Source organism: Leptonotus elevatus, chromosome 7 (genome assembly GCF_054856555.1).
Source record: "Leptonotus elevatus isolate MCC_2025b chromosome 7, RoL_Lele_1.0, whole genome shotgun sequence".
In the NCBI taxonomy this organism is placed as follows: domain Eukaryota; kingdom Metazoa; phylum Chordata; class Actinopteri; order Syngnathiformes; family Syngnathidae; genus Leptonotus; species Leptonotus elevatus.
Window position 1 is genome coordinate 15,019,348 of NC_141245.1, and position 14,775 is coordinate 15,034,122.

The 14,775-nt window shown below is 43.0% G+C and overlaps 3 protein-coding genes across 12 annotated transcripts in view; all 3 read left to right on the forward strand.

Moving 5' to 3' along the window:
• Positions 1-2,284, forward strand: part of sptbn4b (spectrin, beta, non-erythrocytic 4b) — a 39,790-nt gene extending 37,506 nt beyond the window's left edge. For both annotated transcript variants that reach the window (XM_086080064.1, XM_086080065.1), the window contains exons 43-44: positions 32-74; positions 161-2,284. In XM_086080064.1, coding sequence (XP_085936190.1) covers positions 32-74; positions 161-460 — 343 coding nt within the window. In that variant the 3' untranslated portion in view covers positions 461-2,284. The remainder of the gene's footprint in view (positions 1-31; positions 75-160) is intronic.
• Positions 2,285-3,938: 1,654 nt separating this feature from the next.
• Positions 3,939-9,826, forward strand: LOC147171077 (uncharacterized). Of its 3 annotated transcripts, none has more exons than XM_086081346.1 (5): positions 3,939-4,450; positions 5,327-5,607; positions 5,949-6,018; positions 6,750-7,171; positions 8,428-9,826. In XM_086081346.1, exons 1-5 carry the CDS (start codon positions 4,063-4,065, stop codon positions 9,595-9,597), a joined length of 2,331 nt encoding a protein of 776 aa, XP_085937472.1. In that variant the 5' UTR covers positions 3,939-4,062; the 3' UTR covers positions 9,598-9,826. The 3 variants fall into 3 exon arrangements, with proteins under 3 accessions (XP_085937472.1, XP_085937473.1, XP_085937474.1); XM_086081347.1 differs by having other exon boundaries at positions 8,431-9,826; XM_086081348.1 differs by having other exon boundaries at positions 5,438-5,607.
• Positions 9,827-9,984: 158 nt separating this feature from the next.
• On the forward strand, positions 9,985-14,313 carry LOC147171078 (uncharacterized). Of its 7 annotated transcripts, none has more exons than XM_086081354.1 (7): positions 9,985-10,715; positions 11,210-11,317; positions 11,636-11,950; positions 12,028-12,087; positions 12,223-12,561; positions 13,199-13,544; positions 13,662-14,313. In XM_086081354.1, exons 3-7 carry the CDS (start codon positions 11,647-11,649, stop codon positions 14,203-14,205), a joined length of 1,593 nt encoding a protein of 530 aa, XP_085937480.1. In that variant the 5' UTR covers positions 9,985-10,715; positions 11,210-11,317; positions 11,636-11,646; the 3' UTR covers positions 14,206-14,313. The 7 variants fall into 7 exon arrangements, with proteins under 7 accessions (XP_085937480.1, XP_085937475.1, XP_085937476.1 ...); XM_086081355.1 differs by lacking the exon at positions 9,985-10,715 and adding an exon at positions 10,825-10,843; XM_086081349.1 differs by lacking the exon at positions 11,210-11,317 and having other exon boundaries at positions 11,632-11,950.
• Positions 14,314-14,775: the final 462 nt, after the last annotated feature.

Below are 14,775 nucleotides of genomic sequence, written 5' to 3' on the forward strand. Positions count from 1 at the left end.
AATAACACTGAATTGTCTACTGTACTCACAGAACAAAGGACGGCAGCGAGTTCCTGTTCCACGCTAAAGACGAGGTGAGTCACTCATTCTTGCATTTTTTTTTAACAGCTGCGGAATTTGACAGAAATTGACGTCTGACTTGTTTATGTGGCGGCGTCAGGAGGACCTGAAGACGTGGGTGAGCAGCATCGGCGGCAGCATCTCGGAACACGAGGAGATGGCGGCCAAGTGCGGCCAGCCCCAAGCAACTACCTCATCCACCGACGAGGGCACGCGGCGCGACGGCAGCAAGGCTGGCTCGGAGCGTGGCGGAGAGCGATCGGACCGAACCGAGAAGGCAGAAAAGGCGGAAAGAGAGAAAGAAAAGGACAGAGGACGGGACAAGGACAGGGCGGAGCGCTCGGATCGCGGTGGAAAGGCGGAAGCCAAACGCTCAGAGAAGTCCAGTAAGAAAAAGTGATGTCTTCTCACCGCTTCCCACGTGGAAGCGCTTGGATGCAATGTGACGCAGGAAGGAAGAACTCTTTGAACTGACTTCTTCTTCTACTACTGTGTCTACGCGGGAACGCCCCCCACTGGCTGTGCAGGGAAGTGGAGCGGGAAGATGATTGCCGCTTGTGAGATAGAGTATCAAGTAGCTCGCGCTGTTCCTTTTCTGATTTCTTGTATGAGCTGTGTGTGTGTGTCATTTGTGTGTCATACGTCTGTGTGTTTGTGTGTGTGCGAGTAGAGTTCAGAGTAATAGCAGTGTAATTAAAAAAAGTGAGTAAGGTTAAAGTTCTCATTATTACTTTTATTCCAGGAAATTTCCTGGCAACACTTCAAATCCAAATAAACATCAAAGGAAAAAAAATATCAAAGGTGTTATTCCTTTGATTAAAGGAAAGGAAAATTGAATCTAAGTTGTTGAAAAAAAGGAACAACTGCATAGACTGAAAGATGTTTGAAAATGTTTGCTTTAATGTGATGTAGCCCAGATGTGAAGGACACTTCGGTTGGTCTTGAACGTCTCAAGAGTCTGGATTTAGTCCAAAAAGTATCTCGGGCTCATCTGTTGTTCTAAATCATCTTTGGAAATTCTCCACAAATTTCCAAAGATGCTTCAGTAATCTTTAATAAATAATCATAAAAATCTTTATTTAGATGGTGTATTCTCTTCTGTAGTTGGACTCCATTTGGTCCATCAGTAAAATTTTGCTTTTGTCGGATCAAAATGTCTGTAAGAAAATCTGCAAAGTCCTTAAAAACTCTTAGTTGGTCCAGAAAGATCAATTTGAGGTTTCTTTTTTATTTATTTTTTTAATTTTAATGTCTCAAAGATTCTTGGGTTCATCAAAAGGTCTGGACAAAACAGAGACTTTTAAGATACTTTTTTTTAGAGAATCTTCAAAGACTTTCTGCAGAACCTTAAGCAACTTTTTAGATCAACTGGAAAACCTTCTGCAGAATCTTAAAAGTATTTTTGTAGTTGCTCTGGAAGGTAAAATAAATACTTTGAGTTAATTCGAATTTTTTGAAAAATCTTCTGTTGGTTTAAAAAGTCTCTAAAAGGCTTATTTAAAAAAAAAAATTAACCAAAGTTTCTTTGAAAACTCTTCAGTTTGTCCAAAAAGTATTTGAAGATTCTTCAGTTGGTCTAGAAAAAGGCATCAATGATTCTCTATTAACAGTATTTAAAGATTTAAAATTTAATTTTGTCACAAAAAAAAAGAGTAGATTTTCTAATTGCTCCAGAAAAAAAGATTCGTAAGTTGATCCAAAAAGTCTCTAAAGACTCGTCAGTGTGTTAAAAAAGAGTGAAGTACAACATTTGGCACCTGTGAACTGGTATGCAACATAGATGCAGAGCACTTTTTTAAACACACTGCTATTATACTGAACAAACCTGTCCGTCTATTTAGTGGAGGAATTCCACAATGCCAAACTGATCTTATTCATCATCCCACAAAAATCATCCAAATCTCTTTTCTTTATGTTTCTATCCAAAGGGAATCTGGTTGATGTGTACATCTCTGTCCATAGCTCTCAGGTTTCTTACAGTGTTGTAAGCGTGTGCGTGGCGTGTTCAAATGTCTTCCAGACGCGTGCAAGATTCCACATCGGAAACGTCAGCGGAGTGCAAGCAAGAAGTGTTGGATGAATGACTGAATAGATGGATGGATGGATGGATGAATGAATGAATGGCAGGCAGACCAGAACCGCTTCAGCTGTCACATCTTATGACGTTGCATGTCAGATTTGACATGAAATCACATGTCGAAAAACAATAAAAACAAAACACTCATTTTTGTTTCATGCCTCTAGATTTATCTTACATTTCAAGGAAACCTCTCTGGTTTCTCAGCTTTTAATGATGCTCTACTATTCTTTGACTGCTTACTTAACTTGAGCACAATTTGACCCCCGTTTTCATGGCAAATCGTTGGAATTTTGTCTACTATACAGTACCTGCTTACAATCAGGACTCATTTGGTAGAATTTCCTCGAAGGAGTCTGTCAAAGCTCTGGAATTTGCCTCAAATGGCTGCCTTAACCCCTAGGCGGTGCTGTTATATGACCCGTTTTGGGCTTTTTGATGGTTCTGACCAAGCCATTTCAAAATAGAATCCTGCCCACGGGTTAAGCCAAAACCTGATTAAATGTACCCACATTAGCCATATGCTAACCAATTTACACTGCGACATACATTTCATTCTATTTTCTTATGCGTTGCGTGTGAATGGCAGATCAATGCAGTCATTTCCGTGCATGTCAGACACAACTAGCAAAGTGAGAGCAGAGAGACAAAATGCAAATGAAACAATGTCTCGACAACGTGAAAATGGACTCCTAAGTTACAGGCTGCACAAAAAGATGTAGTGTGTCACACAGCTGGCAGCCACACGACATAGTATGTATGTAAGTCCACTTCAGTGTGGCAGCTGAAATGGAATGATGAATAAAATAAATTTTGGTCTATCAATGAAAATATTTACTGTGCCTAACTGTGACAATTTGAAACACATGGATTCATTGGATCTCATTATTATTATTTTTTAGAAACATACTCACTGGGCATTTTATTAGGTACACAATCATCTCCAAAGTCATCACAGACACACTTATGACAAAGCACATAAAGGGCAACTTTTAACTTAATACAACAATATACTGCACAGCAATTTACAAATATGCAGTGTGTTGCTTCACCATATATACAATATTATAAAAGATTACATTACATCATAATGATAATCCATCCATCCATTTTGAATATCGCTTATCCTGTCCAGGGTTACGGGGTGTTGGAGCCTATCCCAGTTAACTTGGGGTGAAAAGTCGTTGACACCCAGAACAGTCAGTCCGACTGACTGTTTGTGTCACAACGTTCACGCTCACATTCACGCCAGAGTAGGATTCTAAACCCATGCGGTACAGAAGTAACCTAAATGCGATGAAGAAAAAACACAAATATTAGAAAAGATAAACAAATTTAGATTACAAACGTTTTAGAAATTTGTAATAATAGAATTTACAACAAATCTATCAACCAATTATTCAATTAGGTACATGAATAACAAAATGTGTAAGTGTGTGTGTTTAGGAGCATAGTGGTCAATTAACTATCCGATTTCAGGGGGAAAACGGCCTAAATAATGGGGGGAGGACAAGGACCCTTTATCATGTTGGACCATATTATAGAACAAAGTTGGCTGTAGGCCCCACTGGCCCGTGGGCCATAGTTTCATAGCTACACACCCAGTTTTACAACAAAAACCTGCTAAATAAATATTTATCTGTTGTATAATTTGTGTGTAACTTATGTGTGTTTTATAATTATTTTGGGTGGTAGTGAAATAGTTAAGGCAGTTTAAAACAACAACACAACCTTCGAAACTACAAGACGAAGACGAAGAAGAAAAAATAAACCGGAAGTGGAAATGAAACGCGGAACATTTACAGAGACGCACAGTCCGCCATAGTCAATAGTCAAGTAACATGAGTTCTATGTGGTGACAGCACGGTCGTATTCTCGATTTAAGTGTCTTTTAGTTGTCGGTTCGGTATACAATTGGCACAAACATGGGGGCGAGGTTCGACGGCGAGGTGGGGCCGATCGTCGAGCTCGCCTTCCAAGCCACCGTGTCGATCTTCAGGGGTGTGTGGGAGAAACAAGCGCCGAACTCGGCTTGGGAAGAGGCAACGCTCGGCCTCGTTGGCGACCTGCGGCAGATCGAGAGCGGTCTGCTGGCTCAGCTTCAACAGGTGTTTGCCGAGTTGTACGACGAGAACGACGCGCTGAAAGCCAGAGTGGAACAGTTGGAAGACGTGATGCAGAGGAAGGCCGGACAGCTGGAACAGGAGCTGCACGTCCGGGTAGGACGGCTAGGCAGGGACATGGAACTGCTGGAGAAGGAGCTCAAGAGCATCAGCGATGGAGGAGCAGTGACAGGAGGCAAGACTCCGATCGGTACATTATTCAAAACATTTTTACATCCTGTTTTCGTGGGTTTTATGAGCTGGAAGCCCAAATAATGTAAAAATAAATGAATAAATACTTGAAATCACTTTAAATTGTGGGCCCCGAATCTATAATCTATAAAAATGTGGCTTTTTGAATGGAATTATAGAAATGATTCAACTTTTTGAGGATATTGTAATTTTTTGACAAGCACCTGTATGCGACTGTGATATTTGTGTTCTTTCTTTTTTGTTTTTGTTTTAACAAACACAAGCAAATTAATCTACAAAAAGATTTATTATATATACACGTTTTGGATTGATAGTTTTGGTTACTGATTAAAGTTTTTGTTCCAGGCCGATTTTGATATTTGGCAGAAACACATTTTTAAATTAAAAATCCGATATCTGTTACCAATACTTCAAAGAGGAAGTAAATGGCATGCATGACTGACAGACCAAAAATAATGTTTACCTTTGCTAAATCAATTTGGGTTGTATGATGACTTTATGCTTTACATTTGCAGTATTTCATGAATAATTACTTTACACATTTACCTGCTTGCTTTAACTGACTGAGAAAAATAGAGTGTTATTTATTCAGTGCCTGTCTTGTCTTTGTCGCAAATGTCCCCATTGTGGGACTAATAAAGGTTATCTTTTCTTCTTTTTCTATTGGCACACTGAATGGGAGAAGCTGAAAGCTAGCTACTATTTTGACCCACTCAATGTGGTCGTAGAAAGCCTAATGACTGGTTTAGACAGTGTTACTAACTATCTGAAATGTACTTGCTTTCATCCACTCATGTATTTGAATTAATTGGAAACAAGTTATCCAGTGATTAATTTATGCCATTATTTATTTTTTTGCAAATGAACACACAAGTCTCCGCAGACTGCCGCCAGACTGCCGTTGACACCGAATCCAGTGTGAGTGTCTGTGAAGCCGGTAACGACGAGGCAGTCCCAAGTACCAATACGGAACCCCAATCTGCAGATCCCCCTGTGATGATTGTCATTGTGGGAGGAAAAGGAAAGGCTTCTGAACAGGAAACAACCGAGGCAGCGTTCATGACGCAACTTGTCCTTCAACCTGCGTCGGCGGCTCAAGATGCTCAAAGTCCGGATTCATACCCCCTTGACAATAAGGAGCCGACGCAGGAACAGGTTGGCAGTCCCCGCGTATAAATCAGGACAAAAATATTTGATAGTCACCATGTCGCTTCTTTGGTTTCAGACCTTTGGACATAGGTACATAGCTACGTCGACTGATTATTTAGTTGTTGTTTTTATTTTGGGGGGGGGGGGTGATTTACCTTGATTTCACATACATCACATAAAATCAAAATTTCACCAGTAAACAAATCCAAAATTAAATTGCAACCAGCCACATGGAGTCATATGCCAAATTATAGGTCTTGATGAAAGCGTTCCAGGTTACTAATTAGTTTGTCTTTTTAACATAGTGAAGAAAAATAAACTGATTTAATATTTTGTTTGTGTGGCAGGACTCCGTGGAAGAATCTGGATCAGGAAGACCGAGAAGAATAAGGAAACCAACCTTCAAAGTGGAAATGGGTAACTAAGATTTGACGGCAGGTTATGTTACTATCCAACTGATATAGTGGTATAATTTGGAATTCCACCAGTTTTGGTGGGCAATGGGCCTTTAAGTCGCTAACTAGTCAACGACTAAAATATTAGGAAAATATATGAAGTACTGCTTAGACAAGAAGAAGATAAATATTGGGGGGGGAAACGCAACTAATATCTTAAACTATTCCACTATATGCTAGACAAAAAATATACAACTGAACATATTATGACAATAGTATTTAGAAAATTGTATAAGAAAGTTAAAAAAGGCACAAATATATAATAAAAATACGACAAAACATATGCAAATATACGGAAAACTAAATTATTGTTTTAATTGTGCAAAACATTAGATAGGAATCACAAATATGACAAAAATAAAAGAAAGAAGTCTGGGAAAAAAACATTAACAGACGGAAATACACAAGTAAGTCTATTGTGGAAAATATTTTGAAAAAATATATAAGCCAGTAATGTCACTATCAATCAAACTAGATGCTATTATTGTGTGAACCTTGTAACATTAACTGTCTCACTTCTTTTTACACTTGTGTGTCAGAACCCAAAACAGATTTCAGATGAGAATTCTTTCTCTAAATCCAACCAGACAAACACAAGTGCTGTATTTATGAGTTTGTTTGTACTGGATTTGAATCATTAGCAGGCAAGTTTCTGCCGTTTAAATAAAGTCGCTGGCTTTCGTCTCTCCCAAGCTCTGTCAGCGTCCGCCGACATAAGCGACGACGAGACATACTCCAGTGAAGGGGAAGAAAGCACGAGGAAGAAGGCGCGGCGGAACGTGAAGCGCTTCTCCTGCGAGGAGTGCGACGGCGCCTTCTACGGGAAGGCCGATCTGAAGAAGCACGCGGCTCTCCACAGGCAGGACGACGAGTGTGACGAGAGCTTCCCGGAAGAGTCTCCGGAGGACGACGCCGCGAGCCACCAGACGGCGTCGAAGGCCCCGCTGCCCTTCCCGTGCCCGCACTGCAAGCGCTCGTACCGCAGGGAGGAGTCCCTCCAGAACCACCTGAAGCGCCACCAGCCGCCGGCCCAGCCAAAGCCTTTCGCCTGCGAGCAGTGCGGCAGGACCTTTCGCGTGGAGCGCTCGCTGCAGAACCACCTGCTGCGCCATCAGGTGAAGACAGACCTGCGCTAAACTCACACCGGCATTTTATTTTATAACCTGTTGCTATTTTTGTTTTTATGCGTCGCATATTGAAGTCAGCTCAACTTTATTTATAAAACAAAAACATGGTCCGATTGCAATGAAAAATGCGGATTGCCCAGGCCACTGTAGGGAACAAGCAAAAATCAAGGAGAAAGTATGAATATCTGGAAAGCTGCCAACCTCATACGCCGTTCAATTGCCCTCACGTATGAAGTATTTTGTGGGAACTAAAATACAGAATTAGTGTGAGGGTGTCGCAAAATGGAAGGAAATTAATGTTTTTGTCGATGCACGCATAAGCACAGAATAACAATGACTACTACCCATCCAAGCTAAAAAATAAAATAAAAACAATGTCCAACAGAGGGAGACAGAACAGGAAGCCTGCCAGGTCACCAGGCAGCATCCTGATTTTCTGAGATGAAAAAGAAAAGCGTGGGTGTGGGGAGGGGGGAGCATGACAAGTCCCAAACTATAGTCCTCTAAGGGAAAGGCACATTGTTTATTAATTACTTTATTAATGTATTTATTTATTCTTTTTTTAGGGTGCCCCCGCCCCCCAAAAAAAACAACAACCCCAAAACAAAACAGAAAAACAACCGCATGAATAGAAGACAAAACAGACAATGACTAAAAATACAGTATTCTGGTTAATATTGCGTTATTTAAATGAGTTAAGCAGCAAAATCCAGCAGTTTTTACCAATATCAGAAGGCAGCCATTTTGCCACTTGCTGTCGAATGAAAATGCCATTACAGTTGCTCAGGTCTCAGGTTAACAACCAATCACAGCTCAACTTCAGAAACAGGTGGGCTGTGATTGGTCATTGCCTGACCACCTGTGATGTCATCTTCACTCAACAGCAAGCGGCAAAATGGCCGCCCCAGCTGTATTGTGCTTCATAAGTCGTACTCCACAAATGTAATATTTATCAGAATTTCATGTTTAGACTAGCGAGGTCACATATAACATTGTCAAGAAATGTTAACGGTTGACTAACTTCTAAATTAAATTAAAAAAATATATATACTAAATTCTAGTCTTTATATAGATTAAAAATAAAAATGTACACACAAAATGCTAACTTGTGAATACAATATGCTGTACTCGTTTGCAAAAACAAAATGCCACATTGTTGCCTATTATTTATGGCCTCAGAATACTACATTTTGAGCACAATATACTTAATTGTGGACACAAAATGTCTCTTGTATTCTATTTAGAAGTGGAGGGAGCCGCTCCAGTGCCCGCTGTGCAACAAGACCTGCAAGACGCCGGTGCAGCTACGCGGCCACATGGTGGTGCACTCGGACGAGCGGCCCTTCAGCTGCGCCACCTGCGGCAAGGAGTTCAAGAGCAAGGACACGCTGCGTTTTCACCAAATGGTTCACACCAACGCCAAAAAGTACAAGTGCAACGTGTGCGACGAGACCTTCAAGTACGCCCACTCGCTGACCGTGCACAAGCGCAAGCACACCGGCATCACGCCGTTCGTCTGCACCGTGTGCGGACGCTCGTACCGCACCGGCACGGCGCTCAAGCGGCACAGCGTGGTGCACACGGGCGAGAAACCGTTCACCTGCCACGTGTGCGGCGCCCGCTTCAGCCTCAACAACAATTTAAAGCGACACCTGCGCATCCACACGGGCGAGAAGCCTTTCACCTGCCAGGATTGCGGGAAAAGCTTCTCGGATAACAACAAGCTCAAGTCGCACATGCTGGTACACGGAGCCCGGAAGCCATTCATGTGCGACTTGTGCGGAAAGACCTTCCTCTTCAATTGCCGCCTTCAGATCCACCAGAAATATGTACACGCCGAACAGGATAACAAGACTAAGGTGTTCACTCCGAGGCAGAGGAACAAGCTGGTCAAGCCGTACAGCTGCAAAATCTGCCTGGCCAGCTTCAGTGCCGCCTGCTCGCTCAAGCTCCACGAGAAGGGCCACAGCGAGCACAAGGAGTTCTCCTGCGCTTTGTGCGGCAAGGGCTTCCACAACAAGTACTCGTTCCGCTCGCACCAGCGCTCGCACTCGGGCGAGAAGCCCTTCGTGTGCGACGTGTGCGGCAAGGGCTTCATCCACGCCGGCAGCCTGAAGCAGCACGAGCGCATCCACACGGGCGAGAAGCCGTACAAGTGCGAGCAGTGCGGCAAGGCCTTCCGCACCGACGGGAACTTCTACCGGCACCTGCGCATCCACACGGGAGAGAAGCCCTTCGAGTGCGCCTACTGCCACCGCAAGTTCCACCAGTCCAACCAGCTCAAGTCGCACTTGCAGGTGCACACGGGCCAGAAGCTCTACTCGTGCCAGACCTGCGGACGCGGATTCTCCGACTCGAGACAGCTCAAGAAGCACAGCTGCGAAGGAACGGTCGCCGCTGTATTGTTGACATAAATGCTTTGCGAGCTGTTAATATAGGAGAAGAATGTCCCCAAACGTGATGAGATACTTTTCTGTGTGCACATCAACTCATTTTTTCTTTTTTTTTCAGGAAAATAATCTACAGGTCACACACCCAAATGTGGTCTTAAAAACTTTAAAACATATAATGAAATAAATGACTTAATTAAGTTAACTGCAAATAGGACAGGAAAATCTGACTTATTAAAACAATTTAAAGTGGCATTGGGAGTTTCTCACTTTTTTTTACTCGCAAGCGCCTCCGCTGGTCTAAAGCATAACTGCAGCCTTGTGCATGGTGCGAGTACGTGCGCGCGAATAAACTTTGGTTTTTTTTTCAGTTTTCTTGGAGTTTGGACTACTTTTAAGCTAGCTTCGTGTTTTTTTCTCTCTTTTTTTTTCAGTTTCCACCCAATTGTGTCATATGTCATTGAGGATGAGCATGATGTGACCTTTCACCGCTCTACCCCCAAAAAACTGTTGAGTGTTCGGGGCGATCCACTGAAGGGAAGATACCAGCTGATAGTCGCAGTTAAAATGTCAGGGCTCTTTGTTCTCATGTGGGCATTGGTGGAGCATGCATGAGGTAGAAAAATGTTTAACATTAACATTTTAAAATCCACAATGCACCTTTAAGCGTAACTCACCTCAAAACCCCTCATCAATGTCTTTACTTTAAAACGATAGTTTTTATCGTCGTTAATGAAACAATGACAAATATCTGCTATTTTCTTAAGCTATGTTCATAGACAAAACACTACCGTTTTAAATATTTTACTACAATACAAGACTATAATTTGCTCTTTATAATATAATATTGCATTAGCTGAGTATTTTGGAGAATGTACAAAAAATATTTTATTTTGGAAAGAAAATTAGGAAGCTGTATTTTGAACTCCCAAGGTCGAGTAGCTTTTCGGGTTTGGTTTGCGCAAGGGAGTCAAGGGACAGAACTGGAGATCTTCTTGGTGAGAGAGTCCGCAATAAATTCCATGTTAAACATGTCTGAAAGTTTGGTGTTTTATTCCCAAACAAACGCCATTTTGGAGACTGTTATTAGGTGTGCGCTGGATTCAACTACCGAACATGTCAAGAAGGACCAGTCTGCGAAGGTAAACTGTTTAATGCTGTGTTTATTTGACTTTTTTGGTAAATGTGTAATAACGTCTGGGATACCTCAGGCTTTACAGAGATGTTACGTTTAACCAAGACTTAATGAATGCAAGAAAAAAACAATCGGGTAAAAATCACGTAGCTTGGCAAGCTAAAGTTACCACAGAGACTTTGACTCACTTAAATATTGTCTCGTTAGTTTCTTCTTAAGTGTTGTTGGTGTTCATGGTTTACAGTTACACGGTTTAACTTGTGTCTCTCGAAGCCGACTGTACGAATGACTGTTAAACTTTAGCTAACTGTTAGCGTTTTGTGCTAATTGACACCAGTGGAAGCGCCATCTAGAGACCTGGGTGGCCACATTCCCTTTTTACATTTCATGGTCATTTGATGTGTGTGTGTGAGTGTGTGTTTTGGTAGATTTTAGTTTGACTATCACTAATGGTTTTAACGTGTATTTTCTAACGTCGGCTCGTGGTCTGCTCACTTTTAGCGTTCTTTTGCTTCCTGTTTGACATTGGACGAGAGGCTAGCAGCAGGCTAGCAGTAGTATTAGCGCCACCTATAGACTTGGAGGACGACACGCGAGTGAAGTAGGGAAGTAGAGTTTCTCAAAAGTCTACACATAAAAGTACATTTCCATGTTATTAGGCAAGGCACGTCGTGTAAATATTCACAGTGGATGGGAAAAGCTAATAGCAAACCTAAAGATCTGAGGAGTTGGATAAAAAAAGCCTGATGTGTGCAATGCTTAATGCTGTCAACAACAACAAAATAAATGACTGAAAAGTAAATGCAATTGAAGGATACTAGTGTCAGAGCGTAAAGAGAATAAAGCGGCCTGAAATAAGCCAGCAGTGCCTGCCTCAAGATTTTATATGCAGGGGTTCATATGTTTGTATCTGCTCTGAACAGGTAGGATTTGACAAAATGTTGGCACGGGAGGCAAGCAGAAAGATCAACAGCGTTTTCCTGCAGCTATTTGACACTGCCAATAAGGAAAAGCTGATGCTGCAGGACAAAGTGAGTGAGCTGGAGCGCCAGCTGAAGACAGTGACGGAAGACTTAGAAATCATCAGAGTATGGAGGGAGTACTTGTTGAGTGGATGCCCTTTACTAAACGAGCAGACGGGTTTGCTCCTCACACTGAAGCCTTATGGGATGTTAGTGAAATCAGATGAGTTGGCCAAGGAAGACGCTGAGTCCATGTCAGCCGTCATCGTACAAATTAAAGGTGTGTTTATACTGTAAATATATTGTGATGTTATTGTCTGCATAATAACCGATTAACTAATAAAATGCCCCCTTTAGAAGAGTCTGCATTGGAGGAGGCGAATTGTGGAGATGAGTCGCCATCAGCCAGTAGACATGGTAAGATCACGGCACCTGTGAGGTTGTAATACGATGGATTTTATGTACTGTAATGTGTGGTGGCTTATGCTTCACTTAATGAGCCGACGTGTAAGGGGCCAATGTGAGACGTATTTGTTCAACTGTATTCTGCAGAAAAAGAGGATGACAACGCGGCTCCATCCTCAGACTCCCAGCATCCTCTACAAAGTGAAGTGCGACAGAAATGGTTTGAATGCGATGTGTGCAAGAAGAGCTTCAGTCGTCAGTTCCACCTCAAAAAGCACTTGGACATCCACAAGGAGCCTCTGCATTGCCACCAGTGTCCCAAGATCTTCCGGCATAGCGCTGCGCTGGAGCGCCACCTACTGCGTCACAAGGAGAAGACGCGTCAGTCCCTAACGTGTCCGATTTGCGACGCGACCTTCGAGAACAAAAAGCTGCTCAAGTCACACGAGCCGATGCACGGCGATGATGCTCAGGCCTTGGCCTCAGGTACGCTGCAAAAACTGAAATTGAAACACCACTCACAAAAAGTTTGGGATATTTGGTTTTTGGATGGAATTTCTTGATGAACCTACGGGTAAAAAACCATGATATGGAGAGACAATAAAAAAAAAAAGTTAAAAAAAAAATTGGTTAACCCCTCCTTCATGTTTTAAACACCGTTTAGAGAAGGTCAAATGACATTTTGTAGCTCAATTTAGGATAAATGCGAAATTTGACCTGAAATCCAAATGTCCTGAACTTAGCATGTGTATGTGTGTTAGGGTGTAACAGACTAGTCGACGCAACGACTTAACTACTGCCCAATAAAGGCTAACCACGTGTTTTGGCAACATGATGGAATGTGGACTTATTGGTACAACCGTACGCCGCGGCCGCACACTGGCATTTTCGCTGTGGAGTCAAAATGTTTAACGGGAAAATGCCGCAGAGTAATAACTGTATTCAAATTAGGCGTGCTTAGCGAGCGGCAACGCAAGATGGCCGCCGGGTGGCATTGTGAGTCCATCATATACTGTACAACATGCAAGAAATAAATGTTTACTTTTCTATTGGTTGATAACAGTACTTAAATTATGCCATATATATATATTTTTTTTATTACTTTCTTCTTCATTTTTTTTAGGCCAAGTTTCACAAGGTAAAGCGTTCACCTGCGAAACGTGCGGCGCCGGCTTCACGCTGCAGCAGAACCTCAAGCGCCACGCCCGCATCCACACGGGCGAGCGACCATTCAAGTGCCACGTGTGCGGCGTCAGCTTCGTCCAGGACAAGCTGAAGGCTCACATGCTGCTCCACGGCGCCACCAAGTCTTTCATGTGCGACTTGTGCGGCAAGACCTTCCTCTACAACTGGCAGCTAAAAAAGCACCAGAAAGTGGGGCACCAGGAGGGTGCTGAGGCGGGCACGCAGACAGGGCGGCGGAAGACCCGGGCACGGGGAAACCGCACCGTCATCTTCAAACGTGACAGGTGGTGAAATATTTATATTATCATAGCTTAAATTATGTCATCCACGGAATATACTAAATCATTTCATATAACATATTGGTAATTGCTAAGCTAACCTACGATTTTAACTCTTAACAGGACCACCATGGAGTTAGCAGCGTTCGCCTGCAAGACGTGCCAACGCGGGTTCGACTCGGAGGGGGCGCTCAAGAAACATGAGCTGATCCACACGGGCGACACCCCGTACACCTGCGACGTGTGCGGGAAGGCCTTCCTCTACAAGACCACCTTCGACTACCACCTTCGCACGCACTCGGGCGAGCGGCCCTACGCCTGCGACGTGTGCGGCAAGACCTTCATCATCCACCACGCGCTCAAGTCGCACCGGCTGCAGCACACGGGCGAAAAGCCGCACGCCTGCGAGCAGTGCGGCAAGGCCTTCCGGGTGTACACCAACTACCGGAGACACCTCCGGATACACACGGGCGAGAAGCCGTACGAGTGCGAGGTGTGCGGCGTCAGGTTCCGCCAGCTCGGACACGTCAAGTTCCACATGCAGGTGCACACGGGCGAGCGGCCGTACGCATGCGCCGCCTGTGGACTCGGCTTTTCCGACTCCAGGCAGCTGAAGAGACACACGTGTGCTGGGAAAGAGCTGGGGAATACATTGCTAACATCTTGACTCGCAAGGATTAGTTGACACAAGAAAATACATTTTCAATTAAGTGAAATTGGATCATTTCCTGCAATGTCAAGCCATTACAATAAACAATACTGTAATTAAAACTCCTTTAAACATGTCTTTACATGCTTTTGCGCTGCTCTCGAACGCCTCGTGAAAAGCAGGCGACAGCTGGTGGCATACAAAGAGCATCAAATGTTCAGCTAACCAAACTTCCAGAGGCAAAAAAAAAAAAAAAAAAAACAACGTACACACATCTTTCCAAACAAGTCATGTATGTTGAGCACATCATCCCAGTGTTTGTCAAACTTTTTACACAAAGCACCACCTTGCTTTCCAAGTATGTGTGTATGGCACGATTGAGGCAAAACAATTATGTCCTGTGTGATTGCTGTATTTTTTTTTTTTTACCCGGAAAATATAATTCAGTGCTACTTTTCTTATCAAAACACTTTTTCTGCACTGGATCGATCATATTTACGTTCATGGGGGAAAGATGAGTTGAGATACCTATTTTGAGTTACGAGTATGGTCTCGTGAACAAAATGCTCATCTCAAGGCACTACTAAA